The sequence below is a fragment of the Myxine glutinosa genome, chromosome 4 (genome assembly GCF_964187855.1).
Source record: "Myxine glutinosa chromosome 4, kmMyxGlut1.1, whole genome shotgun sequence".
Taxonomy (NCBI): Eukaryota; Metazoa; Chordata; class Myxini; order Myxiniformes; family Myxinidae; genus Myxine; species Myxine glutinosa.
The window spans coordinates 4,558,421-4,585,355 of NC_136264.1; the positions used below are offsets into that span (position 1 = coordinate 4,558,421).

At 42.7% G+C, this 26,935-nt stretch overlaps 1 protein-coding gene across 1 annotated transcript in view; it reads left to right on the top strand.

Annotated features, from left to right (window-relative positions):
* KIF3A (kinesin family member 3A) overlaps window positions 1-26,935 on the top strand; it is a 407,615-nt gene that overhangs the window by 103,476 nt on the left and 277,204 nt on the right. The window contains exons 8-9 of the mRNA XM_078775379.1: window positions 9,171-9,345; window positions 13,392-13,493. Coding sequence (XP_078631505.1) covers window positions 9,171-9,345; window positions 13,392-13,493 — 277 coding nt within the window. The remainder of the gene's footprint in view (window positions 1-9,170; window positions 9,346-13,391; window positions 13,494-26,935) is intronic.

Below are 26,935 nucleotides of genomic sequence, written 5' to 3' on the forward strand. Positions count from 1 at the left end.
CAAAATCGTATTTTTACCATAGCGCGGTCAATTTTTATCCAATTGGCATGCAACTAATGCCAAAATGTTCAGAATTCAATGCCCGATCTTGTGATATACGACATGACCCAGTGAAGACATTACCCTTGTTAGCGGTTGGGGGTCAAAGGTCAGGGGGGTCACGACCTTGCAAAATGTGCGTTTTTTGTCATAACTCGGTCAATTCTTATCCGATTTGCATGAAATCAGCACCAAACTGTTCACTGTTCTGTTCCCTACACTCCCATGCCAAGTACAGAACAGCAGCTGCGGCGACGGTATGCGCTCTACCGAGTGCCCGTTCTAGTTAAAAATGTCTTTGTGTGGCATGACCGCCAGTACATGTTATTATAAATGCCTTTGTGTGACATGACCACCACTACATGTTATTATAAATGCCTTTGTGTGACATGACCTCCAGTACATGTTATTACCTTCGCAAAAGCGGAAGGTTATGTTTTGATCGCTGTGTATTTATTTGTATGTCTGTGTGTGTGTGTGTATGTTATTCGCATAACTCAAAAAGTATTCAACCGATTCGCATGAAATTTGGTGGGATGATAGGTTATTATCCGGGAACCATTTGATTAGATTTTGGAATCGATCGGGTCAAAGGTCAAGGTCAAGGTCATGAAAAGGTCAAAATCGTCTTTTTACCATAGCGCGGTCAATTTGTGTCCAATTTGTATGAAACTAATGCCAAAATGTTCAGAATTCAATGCCCAATCTTGTGATATGCGACATGACACTCTGACGTCATAACCCTTGTTAGCGGTTGGGGGCCAAAGGTCAGGGGGGTCACGCCCTTGCAAAATGTGCGTTTTTTGTCATAACTCGGTCAATTCTTATCCGATTTGCATGAAATCAGCACCAAACTGTTCACTGTTCTGTTCCCTACACTCCCATGCCAAGTACAGAACAGTAGCTGCGGCGAAGGTATGCGCTCTACCGAGTGCCCGTTCTAGTTATAAATGCCTTCGTGTGACATGACCACTCACTACATGTTATTATAAATGCCTTTGTGTGACATGACCACCACTACATGTTATTATAAATGTCTTTGTGTGACATGACCTCCACTACATGTTATTATAAATGCCTTTGTGTGACATGACCTCCACTACATGTTATTATAAATGCCTTTGTGTGACATGACCTCCACTACATGTTATTATAAATGCCTTTGTGTGACATGACCACCACTACATGTTATTATAAATGCCTTTGTGTGACATGACCACCACTACATGTTATTATAAATGCCTTTGTGTGACATGACCTCCACTACATGTTATTATAAATGCCTTTGTGTGACATGACCACCACTACATGTTATTATAAATGTCTTTGTGTGACATGACCACCACTACATGTTATTATAAATGCCTTTGTGTGACATGACCACCACTACATGTTATTATAAATGCCTTTGTGTGGCATGACCACCACTACATGTTATTATAAATGCCTTTGTGTGGCATGGCCACCACTACATGTTATTATAAATGCCTTTGTGTGACATGACCACCACTACATGTTATTATAAATGTCTTTGTGTGACAAGACCACCACTACATGTTATTATAAATGCCTTTGTGTGACATGACCGCTGCTACAAGTTATTATAAATGTCTTTGTGTGACATGACCTCCAGTACATGTTATTATAAATGCCTTTGTGTGACATGACCTCCACTACATGTTATTATAAATGTCTTTGTGTGACATGACCACCACTACATGTTATTATAAATGCCTTTGTGTGGCATGACCACCACTACATGTTATTATAAATGTCTTTGTGTGACATGACCACCACTACATGTTATTATAAATGCCTTTGTGTGACATGACCACCACTACATGTTATTATAAATGCCTTTGTGTGGCATGACCACCACTACATGTTATTATAAATGCCTTTGTGTGGCATGACCACCACTACATGTTATTATAAATGCCTTTGTGTGACATGACCACCACTACATGTTATTATAAATGCCTTTGTGTGACATGACCACCACTACATGTTATTATAAATGTCTTTGTGTGACATGACCTCCAGTACATGTTATTATAAATGCCTTTGTGTGGCATGACCACTACTACATGTTATTATAAATGTCTTTGTGTGACATGACCTCCAGTACATGTTATTATAAATGCCTTTGTGTGACATGACCACCACTACATGTTATTATAAATGCCTTTGTGTGGCATGACCACCACTACATGTTATTATAAATGCCTTTGTGTGACATGACCACCACTACATGTTATTATAAATGCCTTTGTGTGGCATGACCACCACTACATGCTATTATAAATGCCTTTGTGTGACATGACCACCACTGCATGTTGTTATAAATGTCTTTGTGTGACATGACCTCCAGTACATGTTATTATAAATGTCTTTGTGTGACATGACCTCCAGTACATGTTATTATAAATGTCTTTGTGTGACATGACCGCCAGTACATGTTATTATAAATGTCTTTGTGTGACATGACCTCCAGTACATGTTATTATAAATGCCTTTGTGTGACATGACCTCCAGTACATGTTATTATAAATGCCTTTGTGTGACATGACCACCACTACATGTTATTATAAATGCCTTTGTGTGACATGACCTCCACTACATGTTATTATAAATGTCTTTGTGTGACATGACCACCACTACATGTTATTATAAATGTCTTTGTGTGACATGACCTCCACTACATGTTATTATAAATGCCTTTGTGTGACATGACCACCACTACATGTTATTATAAATGCCTTTGTGTGGCATGACCACCACTACATGTTATTATAAATGCCTTTGTGTGACATGACCACCACTACATGTTATTATAAATGCCTTTGTGTGGCATGGCCACCACTACATGTTATTATAAATGCCTTTGTGTGACATGACCACCACTACATGTTATTATAAATGTCTTTGTGTGACAAGACCACCACTACATGTTATTATAAATGTCTTTGTGTGACATGACCACCACTACATGTTATTATAAATGCCTTTGTGTGGCATGACCACCACTACATGTTATTATAAATGTCTTTGTGTGACATGACCACCACTACATGTTATTATAAATGCCTTTGTGTGACATGACCACCACTACATGTTATTATAAATGCCTTTGTGTGGCATGACCACCACTACATGTTATTATAAATGCCTTTGTGTGGCATGACCACCACTACATGTTATTATAAATGCCTTTGTGTGACATGACCACCACTACATGTTATTATAAATGCCTTTGTGTGACATGACCACCACTACATGTTATTATAAATGTCTTTGTGTGACATGACCTCCAGTACATGTTATTATAAATGCCTTTGTGTGGCATGACCACTACTACATGTTATTATAAATGTCTTTGTGTGACATGACCTCCAGTACATGTTATTATAAATGCCTTTGTGTGACATGACCACCACTACATGTTATTATAAATGCCTTTGTGTGGCATGACCACCACTACATGTTATTATAAATGCCTTTGTGTGACATGACCACCACTACATGTTATTATAAATGCCTTTGTGTGGCATGACCACCACTACATGCTATTATAAATGCCTTTGTGTGACATGACCACCACTGCATGTTGTTATAAATGTCTTTGTGTGACATGACCTCCAGTACATGTTATTATAAATGTCTTTGTGTGACATGACCTCCAGTACATGTTATTATAAATGTCTTTGTGTGACATGACCGCCAGTACATGTTATTATAAATGTCTTTGTGTGACATGACCTCCAGTACATGTTATTATAAATGCCTTTGTGTGACATGACCTCCAGTACATGTTATTATAAATGCCTTTGTGTGACATGACCACCACTACATGTTATTATAAATGCCTTTGTGTGACATGACCTCCACTACATGTTATTATAAATGTCTTTGTGTGACATGACCACCACTACATGTTATTATAAATGTCTTTGTGTGACATGACCTCCACTACATGTTATTATAAATGCCTTTGTGTGACATGACCACCACTACATGTTATTATAAATGCCTTTGTGTGGCATGACCACCACTACATGTTATTATAAATGCCTTTGTGTGACATGACCACCACTACATGTTATTATAAATGCCTTTGTGTGACATGACCACCACTGCATGTTATTATAAATGCCTTTGTGTGACTTGACCGCCACTACATGTTATTATAAATGCCTTTGTGTGACATGACCTCCAGTACATGTTATTATAAATGCCTTTGTGTGACATGACCACCACTACATGTTATTATAAATGCCTTTGTGTGACATGACCACCACTATATGTTATTATAAATGCCTTTGTGTGACATGACCACCACTATATGTTATTATAAATGCCTTTGTGTGACATGACCTCCAGTACATGTTATTATAAATGCCTTTGTGTGACATGACCTCCAGTACATGTTATAAATGCCTTTGAGTGGTGATCAGTCGATCCATTGAAAGTTGAAAGTTACATTTTGTAAAATTGTATGCAAAATCCAGGCCCGTGAAAGAGCTAAACACCAACAGGGAAAGACACAATATAACGAAAGGAACAGCAGAAAGAGAGCGTGGGGGGGGGGGGGGGGGGTAGGGGGGAGGGGGGGAGTGGGACAGGACTGAGGGACAAAGTAAACGGAGATCAAATTTTTGAGTAAAGACGGGGGATGAATTAAGCTGAGGTATCAGAAGAAGCAACAGAGGCAGAACGAATAAGCCGACTAGTCGAGCCCTGGATGAGTAGGCCTGACTTTAGCAGGAACACAAATTTTACAATTCAACAGCACTATGTATGATTTGGCCTGGACATTTTGACAAAAACACGACCAGTGACACAGGATTGAAAATAATACAGTAAAACACAACGTGTCTGCTCCGGGAAAGTTATGTTTGTTTATCTGGAAGGAGGAACCAGGAATACAAGTGGAGGAACCCGGAGTCAGAAAGATTGCGGGAATGCATGCCATTGGACAACTTCAGTTTGCGAACGAATCAGAAGAGTCATGTTTTCAGCGAACCAGAGCCAAGATGGAACACCTGAATTTGATGATGAGGCATCTTTTTTGTTTTTTGAAGGCCTGACAATCGCACAGATTTTCCTTGATTTATTTCCTGTGGAAATGACTTAGTGTATGCAGCAGGTAGTGGATGATGCTATATGGACTGGCGATTGTGAAAAGCCTACCTTTTTCTTCGACAAGGTAATTTGTGACTGAACATGAGAGGCCTTCTCGGGACTTTGTCTTCATGTTTGTTTTGAGAATTTTGGTTTACAGCTTTTGATGATTGTAGTGGACTGTGATGATTGTGCATGGAAGACGTTTCGGGAACTGAGTGGCGTGCTGACGAGGAGGGGAGTGTCGTTGAAGCTGAAGGGAAAGGTGTATGCTGCATGTGTGAGAAGTGTTATGATTTATGGGAGCGAGACATGGGTAATGAACGTAGAGCAGCAACGAAGGCTGGAAAGGGTGGAAATGCGAATGGTTCGACGGATGTGCGGAGTATCGTTGAGAGAGAGGAAGCCAAATGATGAATTGCGAAAGATGATGGGAATAGAGCCTATGATTGATGCTGTGAAGAGGAACAGGTTGAGATGGTTTGGTCATGTGTTGAGGAAGGATGAAAGTGACTGGTTGAGAAGAGTGATGGAAATGAATGTAGAAGGAAGTAGAGGACGGGGAAGACCGAGAAAGACTTGGCCGAAGATGGTGGAAGAAGAAATGCGGGCAAGGGGGTTAACAAGGAGAGATGCAGAAAATAGGGCAAAATGGAGAAGATTGTCATGGGGACCGCAAGGCTAGCCCCCGCTCTGGCAGGGAAAATGGCCTTAAAATGCATGTTGTTGTTGTTTTTGTTGATGATTGTCGTGGCAGCGTGTTTGTTTATTTAATTAATTTGTATTTCAGAATGCAAACATCATAGGTGTTTGCATTTTATGATGGATTTGATGAATCACTCATTAACTTCTCCATTTGTACAAAGATCTACAAGTGTTCACTTAATAGGTGTGAAGATGCTTTTTCACACAACATATCTGTAGCTAATATATTTGGGTGGTAAAGAAATTTTGGTTGGGTTGAGAAGTTGTTTTGCTGCCGCTCACTGCAGACTTCTGTTTTGTTTGCTATTCATCTTTACCTCCGACACGTTTCCCAGGTTCGTTTCATTCTTTTTAAATGTATAATTAGTTGTGCTGGGATTTTTTTTTCAAGCAAAAAATATGTTTCATTACGAAAGCGGAAGGGAAAGAAGGCATGCATGAAGTAATGCCCAGCTGCTTGTGTCAGCGCATAAAACATGATGATGTAAAATTTATTAAGGCTGTGAGAAGATTTTTTTTTTTTTTTCAGATCCCTGGATCTGTCCGTCTCCGAGTGTGCGCGTTTGATGTGCCCCGGTCCATTCCCCTGATGTGTTTGGCCTTGCCTCATTCTGGACTCGACGCTCGCAAAGCTTCCACCCGCCGCCTCGACCCCTTCGAACGCCGCGCGGCCTCCGCCACAAACGACCGGCAACCGTTTGCTCAGCTTTTCCATGTCATGTTTGCTGGTTCATTGTGTGCTCAAGGTTTGCTCTTCCTTTAAATGAAGAGCTGCTTTCCCCATTTGTGAATATAAATTACAAATAAACACTGAGACAAACAGTCACGGTGTATGGGTCACCTGGCCCAAGTTTGATCTCCTGGAATGACACATTAATTATTACCTTTCGTGTTTGGAAATTTTATCGACAAATTCACAGGAAGTGACGATTCTTTGTGCTGCACAGACTTGCCAATTTAGATCGCCCTTGCCCCTTTTGTTGGTATTTTTCTGGGGTTAGCGCAGTCCCATCCAAGCGAATACTGCTCCTGCGTTCTAATAGGCCAGGTCACCTCCAACTGAACATGAGGAAGGGTTTGGAGCCGTTAAAGAAGCACTCAGGCCGAGGAATAACTGGCCTTGTCATGATGTCACTCATAAACGAATCGTCTCTCTTGTTTATGCTTGAGAAGGAGAAGAACGTTGATTACATACAAAGTGAAACGTAAAGCTTTCCGAGTGAGAAATGTTTCCTCCGGCCTGTTTCAAACTTGAATCCCTTCATGTTGGGCAGGCACCGGATGCCCGTTGCTTTTATAAATCTCATCTCTCACAGAAAACCAGCTGGGAATTCGAGGAATATTCATGCGGATAAGGTTGTTGGCAAAAGGAGTATATTGGCGAATGCTCTTTTCATTACGAGTCATGACGTCATGTTTAAGCGTTCCGCATCAACACGTGACTTTTCTGGTGATATTTTAAGATCGTATGATAATTCATAACAAGCATTCTGAGTGTTGCGCTGCAACACATGTCCCCTACCAAAGTTCAAAGTGCCATAACTTTGTCAAAAAATGATCGAATATGCAAATTTATGCACGGTTGATGCTGGTTTTCAAACTTGATCTGAGGTATGCTGAGAAACGTGTGTCACGCCTCGCCTCGTTGATAAGCCCGCAAGGTCGCTCCGTAGAGCGGCCTGCACGTATTGCACTGTGTGAATTATATAATTACCAACTCACGGTCTGAGGTACTGGTGATTCAAGAGATATCCATTAAAAAAAATATTTTCGTTTAATTAACGATATCTGCCAAACCAGTGCCCTATCGCAAATTCCAAAAGGACGTTTTAGTAGACTGACATGCTGAACGGATCTGTGAAGGTTCCCCTCGATTGGATCGAAAATGAGGGAGGAGCTCGGTTTTAAAGGTTCATGCTTAAAAACGTCATAACTCTGAAACCATGTGACGCATGACGTCATGCTCACTGGCCTTTTTGTTCGTCATGGGCATGCGATTCTGCCTGCAAAGTTTGGCCTCGATCTGTTCAGCCGTTGCAGAGAAAAAGGGGTTTTCGTGTTTTCACGAAAACAATATGGCGGCCGAACCACGTGACCTGTGACGTCATAATTATCATGAAAATATTCTGTAGACCGAGTCCCCCCCCCCCCCCCCCCCCCACGGTGAAAATTTGATCTCAATCGGTCCAATCATTGCAGAAAAAAATCTTTTTTAAAGGAAATTAAAACTTAAAATGGCACTGAGTTAAGGATCATCAGAATTATCAGAATTCCCAAAGTTCAAAGTGCCATAACTTTGTCAAAAATGATCGAAACGTCGTGAAGTTCGAACTTGATCTGTATCTTATCATGAGGAAACCATGTACCAAGTTTGAAATCATTAGCATTAAGAGTTTAGAAAAAAAAGTCCGGAAAACTGTTCTTTTTGTGACGGACGGACAGATGGAGGGACGGAGTGCAAACCTATAGTCCCCTCCGGTGCACACCGGTAGGGGACTAATAAGGAATGTAACTGCAGCTGGGACAGGCTAAGCTGTGACTCGTAAACCCGTGCGGGCCTGGGCCATTTGCGACAATAAACCAAATTACCTGGCGGAGCTGCTAGAGTGTTTATGTACATTGTTACGGTCATCGCAGGTTTGAATGGCATGTTCGTGTGTCTAATGTGCCTTAATGTTTCTCGTTTATTTTGTATTTATTTATTTACTTATTTTTACGTACAAAATCCTCTGTTAGTTTTCTATATCATATAAATGCTTTATTTAAATGTTCCATACCTGCCCAGAACCTTAATAGTGTTGGACAGGAAGTCGGTGCTGCCGATGTTTTCGCCTCCCAAGGCAAACACATATGTTGGTTAGTCTTAAAAGACTTCATGTTAAAGGGCTCCCAATTATTAATATCTGTATTTCGCGGAGTTTTAAATCATGAACTTCCACCGTATGTATGCTTCATAAGGAAACTGTCCCATATGTTCGATAAATATAAGAACAAATGCTTTAAGGCCTTGTACAATATTGCCCATGTGAGGCTCCTTGGATTTGACAGCAGTAAAATGCTTTCAGCTTTCGGTAATTTTATACTTACGGGGGAGTCATCACCAATTACGGATCCTCAATAACTTGGAATATCCAAGGTGGCCCAAGCTCGGATGTATGCTTAGACACTCTCGGAACCACTCGGTGTAATTGTAAGGCCAGCAAGCTTAGTCTCAAATGGAACTTGGTCACCTTCACATTCTGTCTCACAATGCTCAATCCTACACATTCATTCTTTCCTCTGTTTGCACGGTCTGCCTCCTCCAGTGTGCTAACATAGGACCAGCTGACTACAACTATGACGAGACCATCAGCACGCTGCGCTATGCCAACCGAGCCAAGAACATCAAGAACAAGGCTCGCATCAATGAAGACCCCAAAGATGCCCTTCTTAAGCAGTTCCAGAAAGAAATCGAGGAACTGAAAAATAAACTGGCAGAAGGTGGGACATGGCTGCCGTTTTAAGCACCTACCCTCGTGAACTTACCAATTACCTGGTTTGACCTTCGGAATCACCTGGTATACACGTCTGGTTTAACCCGGTTTTTGAAAGTTGTCCATGGAGCTGTGGCATCTTGGTTGGTTCTTCTTTAAATATTGCAATGCTTTGATCTTTTTAATTGCGTAATAAATTCACTATTCTTAAGCGGTGAAGCTGCTTCAATATTTGGCTATGTCTGCCTGTAAAAATGAAGAAGAAGAACCTTTCTAACAGCATGTTTAATTCTAAAGGGTTATAAATAGTAATTATAAAGGGTTCTAAAGGGTAATTATCGAGGGTTCCAAAGGGTAATTCCAAAAAGGTTATAAACAGTAATTCTAAAGGGTTCTAAAGTGTAATTCCAAAGGGTGATTCTAAAGGGTGATTCTAAAGGGTGATTCTTAAGGGTGATTCTAAAGGATGATTCTTAAGGGTGATTCTTAAGGGTGATTCTAAAGGGTGATTCTAATGGGTTCCAATGGGTAATTCCAAAAGGTTCCAACGGGCAATTCTAAAGGGTAATAAACAGTAATTGAAAGCGATTCTAAAGGGTAATTCCAATGGGTAATTCCAAAGGGTTCCAATGGGTAATCCCAAAAGGTTCTAATGGGTAATTCCAAAGGGTTCCAATGGGTAATCCCAAAAGGTTCTAATGGGTAATTCCAAAGGGTTCCAATGGGTAATTCCAAAAAGGTTATAAACAGTAATTCTAAAGGGTTCTAAAGTGTAATTCTAAAGGGTGATTCTAAAGGGTAATTCCAAAGGGTGATTCTAAAGGGTAATTCTAAAGGGTGATTCTAAAGGGTAATTCCAAAGGGTGATTCTAAAGGGTAATTCTAAAGGGTGATTCTAATGGGTTCCAATGGGTAATTCCAAAAGGTTCCAACGGGCAATCCCAAAAGGTTCCAATGGATAATTCCAAAGGGTTCCAATGGGTAATCCCAAAATGTTCCAATGGGTAATTCCAAAGGGTTCCAATGGGTAATTCCAAAGGGTTCAAATGGGTAATTCCAAAGGGTTCCAATGGGTAATCCCAAAAGGTTCGAATGAGTAATTCCAAAAGGTTCGAATGGGTAATTCCAAAGGGTTCCAATGGGTAATTCCAATGGGTAATCCCAAAAGGTTCTAATGGGTAATTCCAAAGGGTTCCAATGGGTAATTCAAAAGGGTTCCAATGGGTAATTCCAAAGGGTTCGAATGGGTAATCCCAAAAGGTTCCAATGGGTAATTCCAAAAGGTTCCAATGGGTAATTCCAAAAGGTTCCAATGGGTAATTCTAAAGGGTTATATACAGTAATTCTAAGGGGTTCTAAAGGGTAATTCTAAAGTGTGATTCTAAAGGGTGATTCCAAAGGGTGATTCTAAAGGGTAATTCTAAAGGGTTCCAATGGGTAATTCCAAAAGGTTCCAATGGGTAATCCCAAAAGGTTCCAATGGGTAATTCCAAAAGGTTCCAATGGGTAATTCCAAAAGGTTCCAATGGGTAATTCTAAAGGGTTATATACAGTAATTCTAAGGGGTTCTAAAGGGTAATTCTAAAGTGTGATTCTAAAGGGTGATTCCAAAGGGTGATTCTAAAGGGTAATTCTAAAGGGTTCCAATGGGTAATTCCAAAAGGTTCCAATGGGTAATTCTAAAGGGTTATAAACAGTAATTCTAAGGGGTTCTAAAGGGTAATTCTAAAGTGTGATTCTAAAGGGTAATTCTAAAGGGTGATTCTAAAGGGTGATTCTAAAGGGTTCTAATGGATAATTCTAAAGGGTGATTCTAAAGGATTCTAATGGGTAATTCTAAAGTGTTATAATGGGTAATTCTAAAGGGTTATAAACAGTAATTCTAAAGGGTAATTCTAAAGTGTGATTCTAAAGGGTAATTCTAAAGTGTGATTCTAAAGGGTAATTCTAAAGGGTAATTCTAAAGGATAATTGTAAAGGGTAATTGTAAAGGGTAATTGTAAAGGGTAATTGTAGAGGGTAATTGTAAAGGGTAATTGTAAAGGGTAATTGTAAATGGTAATTGTAAAGGGTAATTGTAGAGGGTAATTGTAAAGGGTAATTGTAAAGGGTAATTGTAAAGGGTAATTGTAAAGGGTAATTGTAGAGGGTAATTGTAGAGGGTAATTGTAAAGGGTAATTGTAAAGGGTAATTGTAAAGTGTAATTGTAAAGGGTAATTGTAGAGGGTAATTGTAAAGGGTAATTGTAAAGGGTAATTGTAAAGGATAATTGCAGAGGTTAATTGTAAAGGGTAATTGTAGAGGGTAATTGTAAAGGGTAATTGTAAAGGGTAATTGTAGAGGGTAATTGTAAAGGGTAATTGTAAAGGGTAATTGTAAAGTGTAATTGTAAAGGGTAATTGTAGAGGGTAATTGTAAAGGGTAATTGTAAAGGGTAATTGTAAAGGGTAATTGTAAAGGGTAATTGTAAAGGGTAATTGTAAAGGATAATTGCAGAGGTTAATTGTAAATGGTAATTGTAGAGGGTAATTGTAAAGGGTAATTGTAAAGGGTAATTGTAAAGGGTAATTGTAAAGGGTAATTGTAGAGGGTAATTGTAAAGGGTAATTGTAAAGGGTAATTGTAAAGGGTAATTGTAAAGGGTAATTGTAAAGGATAATTGTAAAGGATAATTGTAAAGGATAATTGTAAAGGATAATTGTAAAGGATAATTGTAAATTATAATTCTAAAGGATAATTGAAAAGGGTAATTGTAAAGGGTAATTGTAAAGGGTAATTGTAGAGGGTAATTGTAAAGGATAATTGTAAAGGATAATTGTAAAGGGTAATTGCAAAGGGTAATTGTAAAGGGTAATTGTAAAGGGTAATTGTAGAGGGTAATTGTAAAGGGTAATTGTAAAGGGTAATTGTAAAGGGTAATTGTAAAGGGTAATTGTAAAGGATAATTGCAGAGGTTAATTGTAAAGGGTAATTGTAGAGGGTAATTGTAGAGGGTAATTGTAAAGGGTAATTGTAAAGGGTAATTGTAAAGGGTAATTGTAAAGGGTAATTGTAAAGGGTAATTGTAAAGGGTAATTGTAAAGGGTAATTGTAGAGGGTAATTGTAAAGGATAATTGTAAAGGATAATTGTAAAGGGTAATTGCAAAGGGTAATTGTAAAGGGTAATTGTAAAGGGTAATTGTAGAGGGTAATTGTAAAGGGTAATTGTAAAGGGTAATTGTAAAGGGTAATTGTAAAGGGTAATTGTAAAGGATAATTGCAGAGGTTAATTGTAAAGGGTAATTGTAGAGGGTAATTGTAGAGGGTAATTGTAAAGGGTAATTGTAAAGGGTAATTGTAAAGGGTAATTGTAAAGGGTAATTGTAAAGGGTAATTGTAGAGGGTAATTGTAAAGGGTAATTGTAAAGGGTAATTGTAGAGGGTAATTGTAAAGGGTAATTGTAAAGGGTAATTGTAAAGGGTAATTGTAAAGGGTAATTGTAAAGGGTAATTGTAAAGGGTAATTGTAAAGGGTAATTGTAAAGGATAATTGTAAAGGATAATTGTAAAGGATAATTCTAAAGGATAATTCTAAAGGATAATTGTAAAGGGTAATTGTAAAGGGTAATTGTAGAGGGTAATTGTAAAGGGTAATTGTAAAGGATAATTGTAAAGGATAATTGTAAAGGATAATTCTAAAGGATAATTGTAAAGGGTAATTGTAAAGGGTAATTGTAAAGGGTAATTGTAAAGGGTAATTGTAGAGGGTAATTGTAAAGGGTAATTGTAAAGGGTTGTAAAGTGTAATTCTATAGGATTTATTCTAATAGGTTTCGTTCGTTTCTTGGTTTGCCTATTTCATATTATAAATGCCAAACTGAACCGCTCGCTTCCTTTATCCACGGGCGTGATAAAATAAACAGAAGAAGATTACTATTCAGTATTCTTACACTTACAGTAATTTGCACAAAGCATCATTTTAGACCGCATTGTTTTTTACATTACATTTTTAAAATGAAAGCATTTGTTTGTTTTGAAAAGTTTGTTGTGTGTTGTTGTTTGTTTCAAACAGGGGAAGAGATGTCTGGATCTGAGTTTAGCCTAACCGAGGAGGAAGATGAAGATGAAGCAGACGATGAAGATCGATCTGAAAAGAGAAGATCGAAGCGGCGAGGTTTGTTCAGCTTGTGCGGCCTTGTGCGCACGTCTTTGTTTCACCATATGTGTGCATCACTCATTGTTTCTTTAGTTTCAGGCTTTTTCGCACCTTTCCTCGTTTTGATCATGCAGTGTTATGTATCTCAACACATTACTCGTTGCAGTTCCCTGCTTATCTTGTGTTTGTGTACGTTCTTCCACCTTGTCGTTGTACTAAGAGTAATTTTTTTTCCAGACCACGTCACAGTTTGATGAACCCTGCCAAAGGACTTTGAAAGTAGAAAGAGAACTTTTATTTCGCGTACAAAGTAAAATTTGTACTGCTTTGTACGCCCAACACAGCCATGGCATCATAAATACGGGTTCCCTTACTATTAACTTCAACGCAGGAGGAGGCCATTCAGCCCATCAAAGCCTGCACTAATATTACCAACTTGGGGTCGTTTGGCCGTGCTCTATCCTTTTAAGCGCTGATCGTCGAGGAAGCGAGCAACACGTGCTATTTTGTTTTTAGTCTTTGTTATGACCCAGCCGGGGTTTGAACCGCACATTGCAAAGTACAGGAGAATCATTGATCAAAACCTGCTTGAGTCGGCCATGAATCTGAAACTGGGTCGGAGATTCACATTTCAGCAGCACAATGATTTCAAGCACACAGCTAAAGCCACACTGGAGTGGATGAATAATAAGGAAAAAAATCCTCAGTGGCCCAGTCAAAGTTATGACTTCAACCCAATTGGACATTTATGGCGAGGCTTGAAGACTGCAGTCCATCGACGATCTCCATCAAACTTGGCAGAACGAGAGCAATTTTCTTGTGAAGACTGCAGCCCATCGACGATCTCCATCAAATTTGGCAGAACTGAGCAATTTTCTTGTGAAGACTGCAGTCCATCGACGATCTCCATCAAACTTGGCAGAACTAGAGCAATTTTCTTGTGAAGACTGCAGTCCATCGATGATCTCCATCAAACTTGGCAGAACGAGAGCAATTTTCATGTGAAGACTGCAGTCCATCGACGATCTCAATCAAACTTGGCAGAACGAGAGCAATTTTCTTGTGAAGACTGCAGTCCATCGATGATCTCCATCAAACTTGGCAGAACTAGAGCAATTTTCTTGTGAAGACTGTAGTCCATCGACGATCTCCATCAAACTTGGCAGAACTAGAGCAATTTTCTTGTGAAGACTGCAGTCCATCGACGATCTCCATCAAACTTGGCAGAACTAGAGCAATTTTCATGTGAAGACTGCAGTCCATCGACGATCTCAATCAAACTTGGCAGAACGAGAGCAATTTTCTTGTGAAGACTGCAGTCCATCGATGATCTCCATCAAACTTGGCAGAACTAGAGCAATTTTCTTGTGAAGACTGCAGTCCATCGACGATCTCCATCAAACTTGGCAGAACTAGAGCAATTTTCTTGTGAAGACTGCAGTCCATCGACGATCTCCATCAAACTTGGCAGAACTAGAGCAATTTTCTTGTGAAGATTGCAGTCCATCGACGATCTCCATCAAACTTGGCAGAACGAGAGCAATTTTCTTGTGAAGACTGCAGCCCATCGACGAATTCCATCAAACTTGGCAGAACTGAGCAATTTTCTTGTGAAGACTGCAGCCCATCGACGAATTCCATCAAACTTGGCAGAACTGAGCAATTTTCTTGTGAAGACTGCAGCCCATCGACGAATTCCATCAAACTTGGCAGAACTAGAGCAATTTTCTTGTGAAGACTGCAACCCATCGACGAATTCCATCAAACTTGGCAGAACTGAGCAATTTTCTTGTGAAGACTGCAGCCCATCGACGAATTCCATCAAACTTGGCAGAACTAGAGCAATTTTCTTGTGAAGACTGCAGCCCATCGACGATCTCCATCAAATTTGGCAGAACTGAGCAATTTTCTTGTGAAGATTGCAGTCCATTGATGATCTCCATCAAACTTGGCAGAACTAGAGCAATTTTCTTGTGAAGACTGCAGCCCATCGACGATCTCCATCAAATTTGGCAGAACTGAGCAATTTTATTGTGAAGACTGCAGCCCATCGTCGAATCCCATCAAACTTGGCAGAACTAGAGCAATTTTCTTGTGAAGACTGCAGCCCATCGACAATCTCCATCAAACTTGGCAGAACTAGAGCAATTTTCTTGTGAAGACTGCAGTCCATCGACGATCTCCATCAAACTTGGCAGAACTAGAGCAATTTTCTTGTGAAGACTGCAGTCCATCGACGATCTCCATCAAACTTTGCAGAACTAGAGCAATTTTCATGTGAAGACTGCAGTCCATCGACGATCTCAATCAAACTTGGCAGAACGAGAGCAATTTTCTTGTGAAGACTGCAGTCCATCGATGATCTCCATCAAACTTGGCAGAACTAGAGCAATTTTCTTGTGAAGACTGCAGTCCATCGACGATCTCCATCAAACTTGGCAGAACTAGAGCAATTTTCTTGTGAAGACTGCAGTCCATCGACGATCTCCATCAAACTTGGCAGAACTAGAGCAATTTTCTTGTGAAGACTGCAGTCCATCGACGATCTCCATCAAACTTGGCAGAACGAGAGCAATTTTCTTGTGAAGACTGCAGCCCATCGACGAATTCCATCAAACTTGGCAGAACTGAGCAATTTTCTTGTGAAGACTGCAGCCCATCGACGAATTCCATCAAACTTGGCAGAACTGAGCAATTTTCTTGTGAAGACTGCAGCCCATCGACGAATTCCATCAAACTTGGCAGAACTAGAGCAATTTTCTTGTGAAGACTGCAGTCCATCGACGAATTCCATCAAACTTGGCAGAACTGAGCAATTTTCTTGTGAAACTGCAGCCCATCGACGAATTCCATCAAACTTGGCAGAACTAGAGCAATTTTCTTGTGAAGACTGCAGCCCATCGACGATCTCCATCAAATTTGGCAGAACTGAGCAATTTTCTTGTGAAGATTGCAGTCCATTGATGATCTCCATCAAACTTGGCAGAACTAGAGCAATTTTCTTGTGAAGACTGCAGCCCATCGACGATCTCCATCAAATTTGGCAGAACTGAGCAATTTTCTTGTGAAGACTGCAGCCCATGGTCGAATCCCATCAAACTTGGCAGAACTAGAGCAATTTTCTTGTGAAGACTGCAGCCCATCGACAATCTCCATCAAACTTGGCAGAACTAGAGCAATTTTCTTGTGAAGACTGCAGCCCATCGACGATCTCCATCAAACTTGGCAGAACGAGAGCAATTTTCTTGTGAAGACTGCAGTCCATCGACGATCTCCATCAAACTTGGCAGAACGAGAGCAATTTTCTTGTGAAGACTGCAGTCCATCGACGAATTCCATCAAACTTGGCAGAACGAGAGCAATTTTCTTGTGAAGACTGCAGCCCATCGACGAATTCCATCAAACTTGGCAGAACTGAGCAATTTTCTTGTGAAGACTGCAGCCCATCGACGAATTCCATCAAACTTGGCAGAACTGAGCAATTTTCTTGTGAAGACTGCAGCCCATCGACGAATTCCATCAAACTTGGCAGAACTAGAGCAATTTTCTTGTGAAGACTGCAGTCCATCGACGAATTCCATCAAACTTGGCAGAACTGAGCAATTTTCTTGTGAAGACTGCAGCCCATCGACGAATTCCATCAAACTTGGCAGAACTAGAGCAATTTTCTTGTGAAGACTGCAGCCCATCGACGATCTCCATCAAATTTGGCAGAACTGATCAATTTTCTTGTGAAGACTGCAGTCCATCGACGATCTCCATCAAACTTGGCAGAACGAGAGCAATTTTCTTGTGAAGACTGCAGTCCATCGACAATCTCCATCAAACTTGGCAGAACGAGAACAATTTTCTTGTGAAGACTGCAGCCCATCGACGAATTCCATCAAACTTGGCAGAACTGAGCAATTTTCTTGTGAAGACTGCAGCCCATCGACGAATTCCATCAAACTTGGCAGAACTGAGCAATTTTCTTGTGAAGACTGCAGCTCATCAACGAATTCCATCAAACTTGGCAGAACTAGAGCAATTTTCTTGTGAAGACTGCAGTCCATCGACGATCTCAATCAAACTTGGCAGAACGAGAGGAATTTTCTTGTGAAGACTGCAGTCCATCGACAATCTCCATCAAACTTGGCAGAACTAGAGCAATTTTCTTGTGAAGACTGCAGCCCATCGACGATCTCCATCAAATTTGGCAGAACTGAGCAATTTTCTTGTGAAGATTGCAGTCCATTGATGATCTCCATCAAACTTGGCAGAACGAGAGGAATTTTCTTGTGAAGACTGCAGTCCATCGACAATCTCCATCAAACTTGGCAGAACTAGAGCAATTTTCTTGTGAAGACTGCAGCCCATCGACGATCTCCATCAAATTTGGCAGAACTGAGCAATTTTCTTGTGAAGATTGCAGTCCATTGATGATCTCCATCAAACTTGGCAGAACTAGAGCAATTTTCTTGTGAAGACTGCAGCCCATCGACGATCTCCATAAAACTTGGCAGAACTGAGCAATTTTCTTGTGAAGACTGCAGTCCATCGACGAATTCCATCAAACTTGGCAGAATGAGAGCAATTTTCTTGTGAAGACTGCAGCCCGTCGACGATCTCCATCAAACTTGGCAGAACTGAGCAATTTTCTTGTGAAGACTGCAGCCCATCGACGATCTCCATCAAACTTGGCAGAACTGAGCAATTTTCTTGCGAAGACTGCAGTCCATCGACGAATTTCATCAAACTTGGCAGAACTAGAGCAATTTTCTTGTGAAGACTGCAGTCCATCGACGATCTCCATCAAACTTGGCAGAACTAGAGCAATTTTCTTGTGAAGACTGCAGCCCATCGACGATCTCCATCAAACTTGGCAGAACTAGAGCAATTTTCTTTTGAAGACTGCAGTCCATCGACGATCTCCATCAAACTTGGCAGAACGAGAGCAATTTTCTTGTGAAGACTGCAGTTCATTGACGAATTCCATCAAACTTGGCAGAACTAGAGCAATTTTTTTGTGAAGACTGCAATCCATTGACGAATTCCATCAAACTTGGCAGAACTAGAGCAATTTTCTTGTGAAGACCGCAGCCCATCGACGAATTCCATCAAACTTGGCAGAACTAGAGCAATTTTTTTGTGAAGACTGCAGTCCATCGACGAATTCCATCAAACTTGGCAGAACTAGAGCAATTTTCTTGTGAAGACTGCAGTCCATCGACGAATTCCATCAAACTTGGCAGAACTAGAGCAATTTTCTTGTGAAGACTGCAGCCCATCGACGATCTCCATAAAACTTGGCAGAACGAGAGCAATTTTCTTGTGAAGACTGCAGTCCATCGACGAATTTCATCAAACTTGGCAGAACTGAGCCATTTTCTTGTGAAGACTGCAGTCCATCGACGAATTCCATCAAACTTGGCAGAACTGAGCAATTTTCTTGTGAAGACTGCAGTCCATCGACGAATTCCATCAAACTTGGCAGAACTTAGCAATTTTCTTGTGAAGACCGCAGTCCATCGACGATTTCCATCAAACTTGGCAGAACGAGAGCAATTTTCTTGTGAAGACTGCAGTCCATCGACGAATTCCATCAAACTTGGCAGAACTGAGCAATTTTCTTGTGAAGACCGCAGTCCATCGAGGAATTCCATCAAACTTGGCAGAACTGAGCAATTTTCTTGTGAAGACTGCAGCCCATCGACGAATTCCATCAAACTTGGCAGAACGAGAGCAATTTTCTTGTGAAGACCGCAGTCCATCGAGGAATTCCATCAAACTTGGCAGAACTGAGCAATTTTCTTGTGAAGACCGCAGTCCATCGACGAATTCCATCAAACTTGGCAGAACTGAGCAATTTTCTTGTGAAGACCGCAGTCCATCGACGAATTCCATCAAACTTGGCAGAACTGAGCAATTTTCTTGTGAAGACCGCAGTCCATCGACGAATTCCATCAAACTTGGCAGAACTGAGCAATTTTCTTGTGAAGACTGCAGTCCATCGACGAATTCCATCAAACTTGGCAGAACTGAGCAATTTTCTTGTGAAGACTGCAGTCCATACGCCGTCGAGCCTGGTAAAAATGAAGAGAGACGTTCAAGTTTCATTTCTTCGACTCCGCAGTAAAGTCGTTTTGGTGTCGATAGCAGTGAACTCACAACGCCATGTCTGCCCACCTCGACACCTTCATTCTACTTTCACAATGGCTTCTCCGGCCACTATCTTGATGCAAACAAATCACCTCTCTCCTCACAGTCATTATCGCACAGCTCGCCAAATTCTGCTGCCTGATTAAGTCTCGCCCCAGGCAGGCAGAGCGGGCCGCAGCCCGGCCTTGCTAATGCGTTTTTGGCCACCCGACGGCGGAGCCATGGCGTCTTGTTCCTTGGCGCAATCCTTTAATAAAAGATACAGAGCTGGAGGGTGAAAGCCTGTGTGATGCGCAGTAATGAGGGATTAAAGGGACGTGCTTTAGGTACTGCACAAAGCCGCAGGGACGTTCTTGTATTTGATTGAGTATATGTTTTCCAAATTTTATTCTCTTGAGCAAAAAAAGAAGAATCTGATGGTATTGCACATGACGTCGTTGTTTGTCGGTGTTCTGATGCATATTTAGCTCAGTAAAATATATTATTAATTAATTTATCCGTTTTTCGTTAACTTGGACAAATATCCTGTTCTTCCAAACTACAGACAAATGGCGTCCCTGTAACGTCTCCACTAAACTTTTATCTTCACAAAACTACATAGTCGCTCGTTACAGGGTGCTGTCGCTTATGTCTGTCCATTTGCTCTTCTGTTTTCCGCGTAGTTTGAACATCTCAGCTGCAGGATGTTAGCTTGAGGGAGATGTTTTGCCAGGACCTGCAGATTGACTCGAACTTGTATGGAAGGTAGCTGGCGAAGTAACCCTTGAAACGGCCTGTGCTGTCTCTTCTTCCTTTACCTTGTGTCTCCCTTTGGCGTTGCCACGTGACCTGTTCTTCTTCTGTCTCTTGCAGACAGTGGCAGCAACTGTTGTAGTGACATTGCAGCACGTTCATTCATTCAGGCACTTTGATTTTATTATGTCAACTGCCTTGTCTTTTCCAGCAGGTGTGCACATCACCATATTTTGTTCTTTGCTGGTATTGATGGCAAAATGAGATATAAAAAACATATATTAACATTTTGGGCCATTGTGAAACTCTCAAGAGAAAAAGGAAACTAAGAGGGGGAGTGGACATTGAGAGTGGGATGAGCCGGAAGGGGGGTCGCATCCTTTGCTAGTTTTGGATACCTAATACGGAGATGGTCATTTTGAACAACCAACCATTTTGTTTTTACTCTTTTGAAGCACGTCTAAGTGCAGCACTTTTCTTCTGGAGATCCTAGGCTTTTGCCACTTTGGAAATGTTCTGTTTTTTGCCTCCACATTGCTTGATTATTATTGAAGACTCAAGATGTTTAGGCTCAAGGAGGACATGGGAGATGTAAATGACAAAGATCATCTGGTGCACAAACTACCAAAGGCTAGTGTGGTGGGGCGGTGGGGGAACGGGTGGACATCCACAAGGTGGAATAACACTAAACGAAGGAACAATGCAGGCCTGGATAGGACACAGACGAAAGATGTGTTGATGTGTTAGGGTGAGTGTATAAGGTAGTGACGGGCATTGAATTTGAGAGACTGAACCGAGGAGGATGAGACAACGGATGTTGGGAGACAATTCCACAATCGAGAGAATGAGGTGATGATTGAATGCAGGTGGGCATGCATCCTGGACTTTGGGAAGGTGAGCAGGTGAACGTTTCATGCAGAACACGTGTGACCTGGGGTGGCTTGGGGAATGCAGAGAGAGGAGAGGGCAGGAGGAGCAATAATAAGATGTATTATAAGACATTTAATTGTGCAACCCCAGCCTGATGAGAAACCTCATAAGAACGGACACCTTTAAGAGTGACTCTCTGTTTCTGCTAATAGAGTAAGTCAGACAGCCACGTGGGCATGGGGCCTTTATTACCATACAAAGATAACTTGTACATCAAGGCTCAATGACAGACAGTGTTCAAGGCTCGAGAGATCGTCAGTGAGATGGCTCTCTCCAGTTGTTTGTGCTCCAGGCATCCATGCACTGCTATATCAGACGGAGTAAGGTATCCAAGGTAGAATGGCAACATGTGAATCCAAACTGTTTTTCATTCATTAAGTGATTTCATGGAAAATGATTTTATAACACATCCAAAGTGCAGAACGAAAACTATGCAGATAGTTTTATCCCTCGTGCCGTCTAGCTCTGGAATTCACTACCTGTAATGTGATTCCCATTATCCCACGATCTACTCAGCTTTAAGAGGAATGTCAATTCCTACTTCCTACATCTTTGAGGTTCCATCACATTTTACCTTTGTTCTGCTACTTGCTGTGTCCTGGGTGTTTTCCTGATATTTTTTTGTTTATTTATTTACTTGTATATTGATTTGCTTTATCCTTATCTTTTTCTAACCTTCCCTCAGCCCTTTTCTTTGGTGTGCTGACGAGGAGGAGAGTGTCGTTGAAGTGGAAGGGAAAGGTGTATGCTGTATGTGTGAGAAGTGTTATGATTTATGGGAGCGAGACATGGGTAATGAACGTAGAGCAGCAACGAAGGCTGGAAAGGGTGGAAATGCGAATGGTTCGGCGGATGTGCGGAGTATCGTTGAGAGAGAGGAAGACAAATGATGAATTGCGAAAGATGATGGGAATAGAGCCTGTGATTGATGCTGTGAAGAGGAACAGGTTGAGATGGTTTGGTCATGTGTTGAGGAAGGATGAAAGTGACTGGTTGAGAAGAGTGATGGAAATTAATGTAGAAGGAAGTAGAGGATGGGGAAGACCGAGAAAGACTTGGCTAAAGATGGTGGAAGAAGAAATGCGGGCCAAGGGGGTTAACAAGGGGAGATGCAGAAAATAGGGCAAAATGGAGAAGATTGTCATGGGGACCGCAAGGCTAACCCCCGCTCTAGCAGGGAAAATTGCCTTAAAATGCATGTTGTTGTTGTTGTTGTCCTCAGCCCCTTCTTAAAAGTGGCTTTATTCCTTGTTTTTGGGCCATTTCCATAAAATAAATTAACGACTTAGATAAGAGATAGTGCCTGAGACTGCTCAGTGCTCATGGTGGAGAGAAACCTGCTAAGTCTGAGTTTGAGGCCATCCATTTTGGAACCTTTCATATGGATAGGTGTGATTTTTGCAACTTCCAAAATGGATGAAGTTGCCTACTCAAGAATAACCATCTCAAGAACAAGAGAGAGGAGAGTTGGTATGATAAGTCTAAGGGATTAGAGCACTTGTGTCACGATTGGTTGTGGAAGAGGTGTTGAGCTGGGCAAGAAACCTCTTCACTATGGTAGGGCAAAAGCCCACATCCTGTTGGGAACATTTTGTAATGGGGCTAATGGCAGGTACAGGAAGCGATGGATTTGGGACCTAGGCCTTTTGAGTGAAGACAGAGTTCTAGAATTTTACATTTACTTGAGCAATTCCCATTATGACTGTTTCCTTTGAGGGAAGAAATGTAAGGGGACCAGCTTCCGCCAGGCTTTGGAGGTTGGAGAATATTGAATAGTTACGCTTGATGTTGAGCCTTGACTCTTTGTAGGACAGATACCCAATGGCTGTGAGCTGTGCGGAGAGACTGCAGGTTACCACCGGTAGGGTTTGGCCTCCTCGGAGGAGAATGCAGATTGTTTTCTTGCAATGGCCTCACCATGCGCATCAGTGTACAAGGATCGAGATGGTGGACAGAAAAGGTGAAAGATGGATGGCATGAACTTGTGAACAGGAAAAATTAGTCCATTGTCAAAGAAATTCCATGAGCAGTCAATGTAAGGAGGTGATGTCATGATGGATCCATCTTAACTGGACAGGGCTGATTTTAGGCCAAACTAATCGGCTTTACCAAATTGCCATACTGGTCTGCACCTTGAGGGTTCTCTGGTAATGGCTAAAGAGACACACATTTTAACAAGACGTGATCCGAAGAGCAAATGAACTGAGGAGGAGCGGGACAAGTTTGAGGAAAAGTTTGACAAACGTGGTCTCATAATGAACGGCTACCATTTGGGGGAGACGCATGCTGAAAGAGAGATGGGCAGAGCAAATCTAGTCATTTCACAGTATGACTTGGTAGTTCAGCCATGTACTGAAATATGTGACCCGGCAGCAAGGCCGCTGGTATGGTGGCAAAGAAAGTCTCCACAGATTAGGAAGAGAGAAAAGGTGAGCTGAGAGCAGAGTGTTGTTTGTGGAGAGAGCCTTGTATATGGAGTCATGCTTGTTGAGAGGGGAGGGGGGATATTCCACATAAAGAACGAACATGTTGTTACGGAAAGGCATACAAAGTCAAATAGACTCCATACATTTGGGCGCAACCAGAAAGGAGCACGGATTATGAGGAAGTGAGAAACGAGCATATCCAGCGACTCCCACCAGTGTGGGAATCAGGTTGGTTCAAGCAGAGGAAAGAGTAGCCAGTGCGACACAGAATAATCTGGAACATCCTGTGAAAGAAATGTTTCCATAAGATATACATTATCAGGGTTACCTGCAGGAGCATGAATTAACAGATATCTGAAGTTGCAGTGTAGATATTGGTGGACCAGATGATTCGAAAGGAGGAAACATGCTCAAAAGAACGCTGAGGGTGGGGAGCGGGGACCCGGGGCAACAGGGATCTGTGGGCGCAAGGAGCATTGACCTGGGGGAGCAGGGACCCGAGGGAACAGGGATATGGGGGCGCAAGGAGCATTGATTGACCTGGGGGAGCAGGGACCCGAGGGAACAGGGATATGGGGGCGCAAGGAGCATTGACCTGGGGGAGCAGGGACCCGAGGGAACAGGGATCTGGGGGTGCAAGGAGCATTGACCTGGGGGCGCAGGGACCCGAGGGAACAGGGATCTGTGGGTGCAAGGAGCATTGATTTGGGGGGAGCAGGGACCCGAGGGAACAGGGATCTGGGGGTGCAAGGAGCATTGACCTGGGGGAGCAGGGACCCGAGGGACCTGGGGGCTCAAGGAGCATTGACCTGGGGGAGCAGGAACCCGAGGGAACAGGGATCTGGGGTGCAAGGAGCATTGACCTGGGGAGAGAAGGGACCCGAGGGAACAGGGATCTGTGGGTGCAAGGAGCATTGACTTGGGGGAGCAGGGACCCGAGGGAACAGGGATCTTGGGGTGCAAAGAGCATTGACTTGGGGGGCAGGGACCCGAGGAAACAGGGATCTTAGTGTGCAAGGAGCATTGACTTGGGGGAGCAGGGACCTGAGGGAACAGGGATCTGGGGGCGCAAGGAGCATTGACTTGGGGGAGCAGGGACCCAAGGTACTCGGTGCACAAGGAGCTTTGACCCGGGGGTGGGGGGGGGGGGGGGTGCAGGGACCCGAGGGAACAGGGATCTGTGGGTGCAAGGAGCATTGACCTGGGGGAGCAGGGACCCGAGGGAACAGGGATCTGGGGGTGCAAGGAGAATTGACCTGGGGAGAGAAGGGCCCCGAGGGAACAGGGATCTGTGGGTGCAAGGAGCATAGACTTGGGGGAGCAGGTACCCGAGGGACCAGGAATCTTGGGGTGCAAGGAGCATTGACTTGGGGGAGCAGGGACCCGAGGGAACAGGGATCTTGGGGTGCAAGGAGCATTGACTTGGGGCAGCAGGGACCTGAGGGAACAGGGATCTGGGGCCGCAAGGAGGATTGACTTGGGGGAGCATGGACCCGAGGGACCTGGGGTGCAAGGACCATTGACCTGGGGGAGCAGGGACTCGAGGGAACAGGAATCTGTGGGTGCAAGGAGCATTGAACTGGGGGAGCAGGAACCCGAGGGACCTGGGGGAGCAGGGACCCGAGGGAACAGGGATCTGGGGGTGCAAGGAGCATTGACCTGGGGAGAGAAGGGACCCGAGGGAACAGGGATCTGTGGGTGCAAGGAGCATTGATTTGGGGGAGCAGGGACCCGACGGAACAGGGATCTTGGGGTGCAAGGAGCATTGACTTGGGGGAGCAGGGACCCGAGGGAACAGGGATCTTGGGGTGCAAGGAGTATTGACTTGGGGGAGCAGGGACCTGAGGGACTTGGGGCACAAGGAGCATTGACATGGGGGGGCAGGGACCCGAGGGAACAGGGATCTGGGGGCACAACGAGCATTGACCTGGGGGAGCAGGGACCCGAGGGAACAGGGATCTGGGGGCGCAAGGAGCATTGACCTTGGGGAACAGGGACGCGAATGAACAGGGATCTGAGGGAACAGGGATCTGAGGGAACAGGGATCTGTGGGTGCAAGGAGCATTGACCTGGGGGAGCAGGGAACCGAGGGACCTGGGGGCTCAAGGAGCATTGACCTGGGGGAGCAGGGATCTGGGGGCGCAAGGAGCATTGACCTGGGGGAGCAGGGACCCGAGGGAACAGGGATCTGGGGGTGCAAGGAGCATTGACCTGGGGAGCAGGGACCCAAGGGAACGGGGATCTGGGGTGCAAGGAGCATTGACCTGGGGGAGGGGGGGGGGGCGCAGGGACAGAGTGTTTTGTAGATTTACACTGGCCCGCATCATTGGTCTGATCGCATTTCAACCCAGTTCAGCAATTCATAATTGAGCATCTCATCCATGTCCAAGTGAGTGTTGTTTGTGTGTGTGGAGCTGATGAGCACTGTAAGTGCTAGTTGGGAGGCATTATTTGGTCTGATGTTGAGCAAAGAGCATGGAGAGTGTAAGAGTTGTTGGAGAAAATGAAAGGAAAAGAGGAACCGACAAAGAATTCTGTGATTGAAGACGGGCCAGAAGTTTGAGACTTGGAGAGATGTGATGGAACACATTGGTGAAACATAAAGAAGAAGAAGAATATGCATTCCTTCCTCTTTATTTACTTGTGAATGAGGGACTCATGGAGGTGTTGAGCTTTGTTAAGGGTGTTAGGAGAGACGAGCATGAGTAAGTAAAATTAATAATATTAGGCATTAGTAAGTAAAATAAATGAAACAGAGTAAGGAAATAATACAGTGAGCCAAAGGTGGTGGAGCAGAGCAGGTGGAAAAGCATGGTTTTTTATGGATGAGAACAAAGAGGAATAGAATACATAAACGTTTAAACAAAACATCGAAAATACAATCTCACCAGGTGCAACAATCTCACCAGGTGCAACAATCTCACCAGGTGCAACAATCTCATGAAAATCCAAGACAATTCCAGACGGTGGGTATCCTTGTGTTTTGAGCGAGATTGATGAGAGTGTACACAGGTACATGTCCTTCATTGAGGAAGTGATAGTGGAAGAAGTTGTTTAATTCTTACTAATTGCTTTTCATTCACCATCATCTGTCTGCTCCAAGGATAATATATAGGAACCCTAAGAATCTTCACTCTTTCTTCATCAAACATAAGTAAATAACACCTAACATGAAGTAAACATCAAATATACCGGTACTTGAATACAGGTTCCTGTATAAAAAGTTGGTTTGAG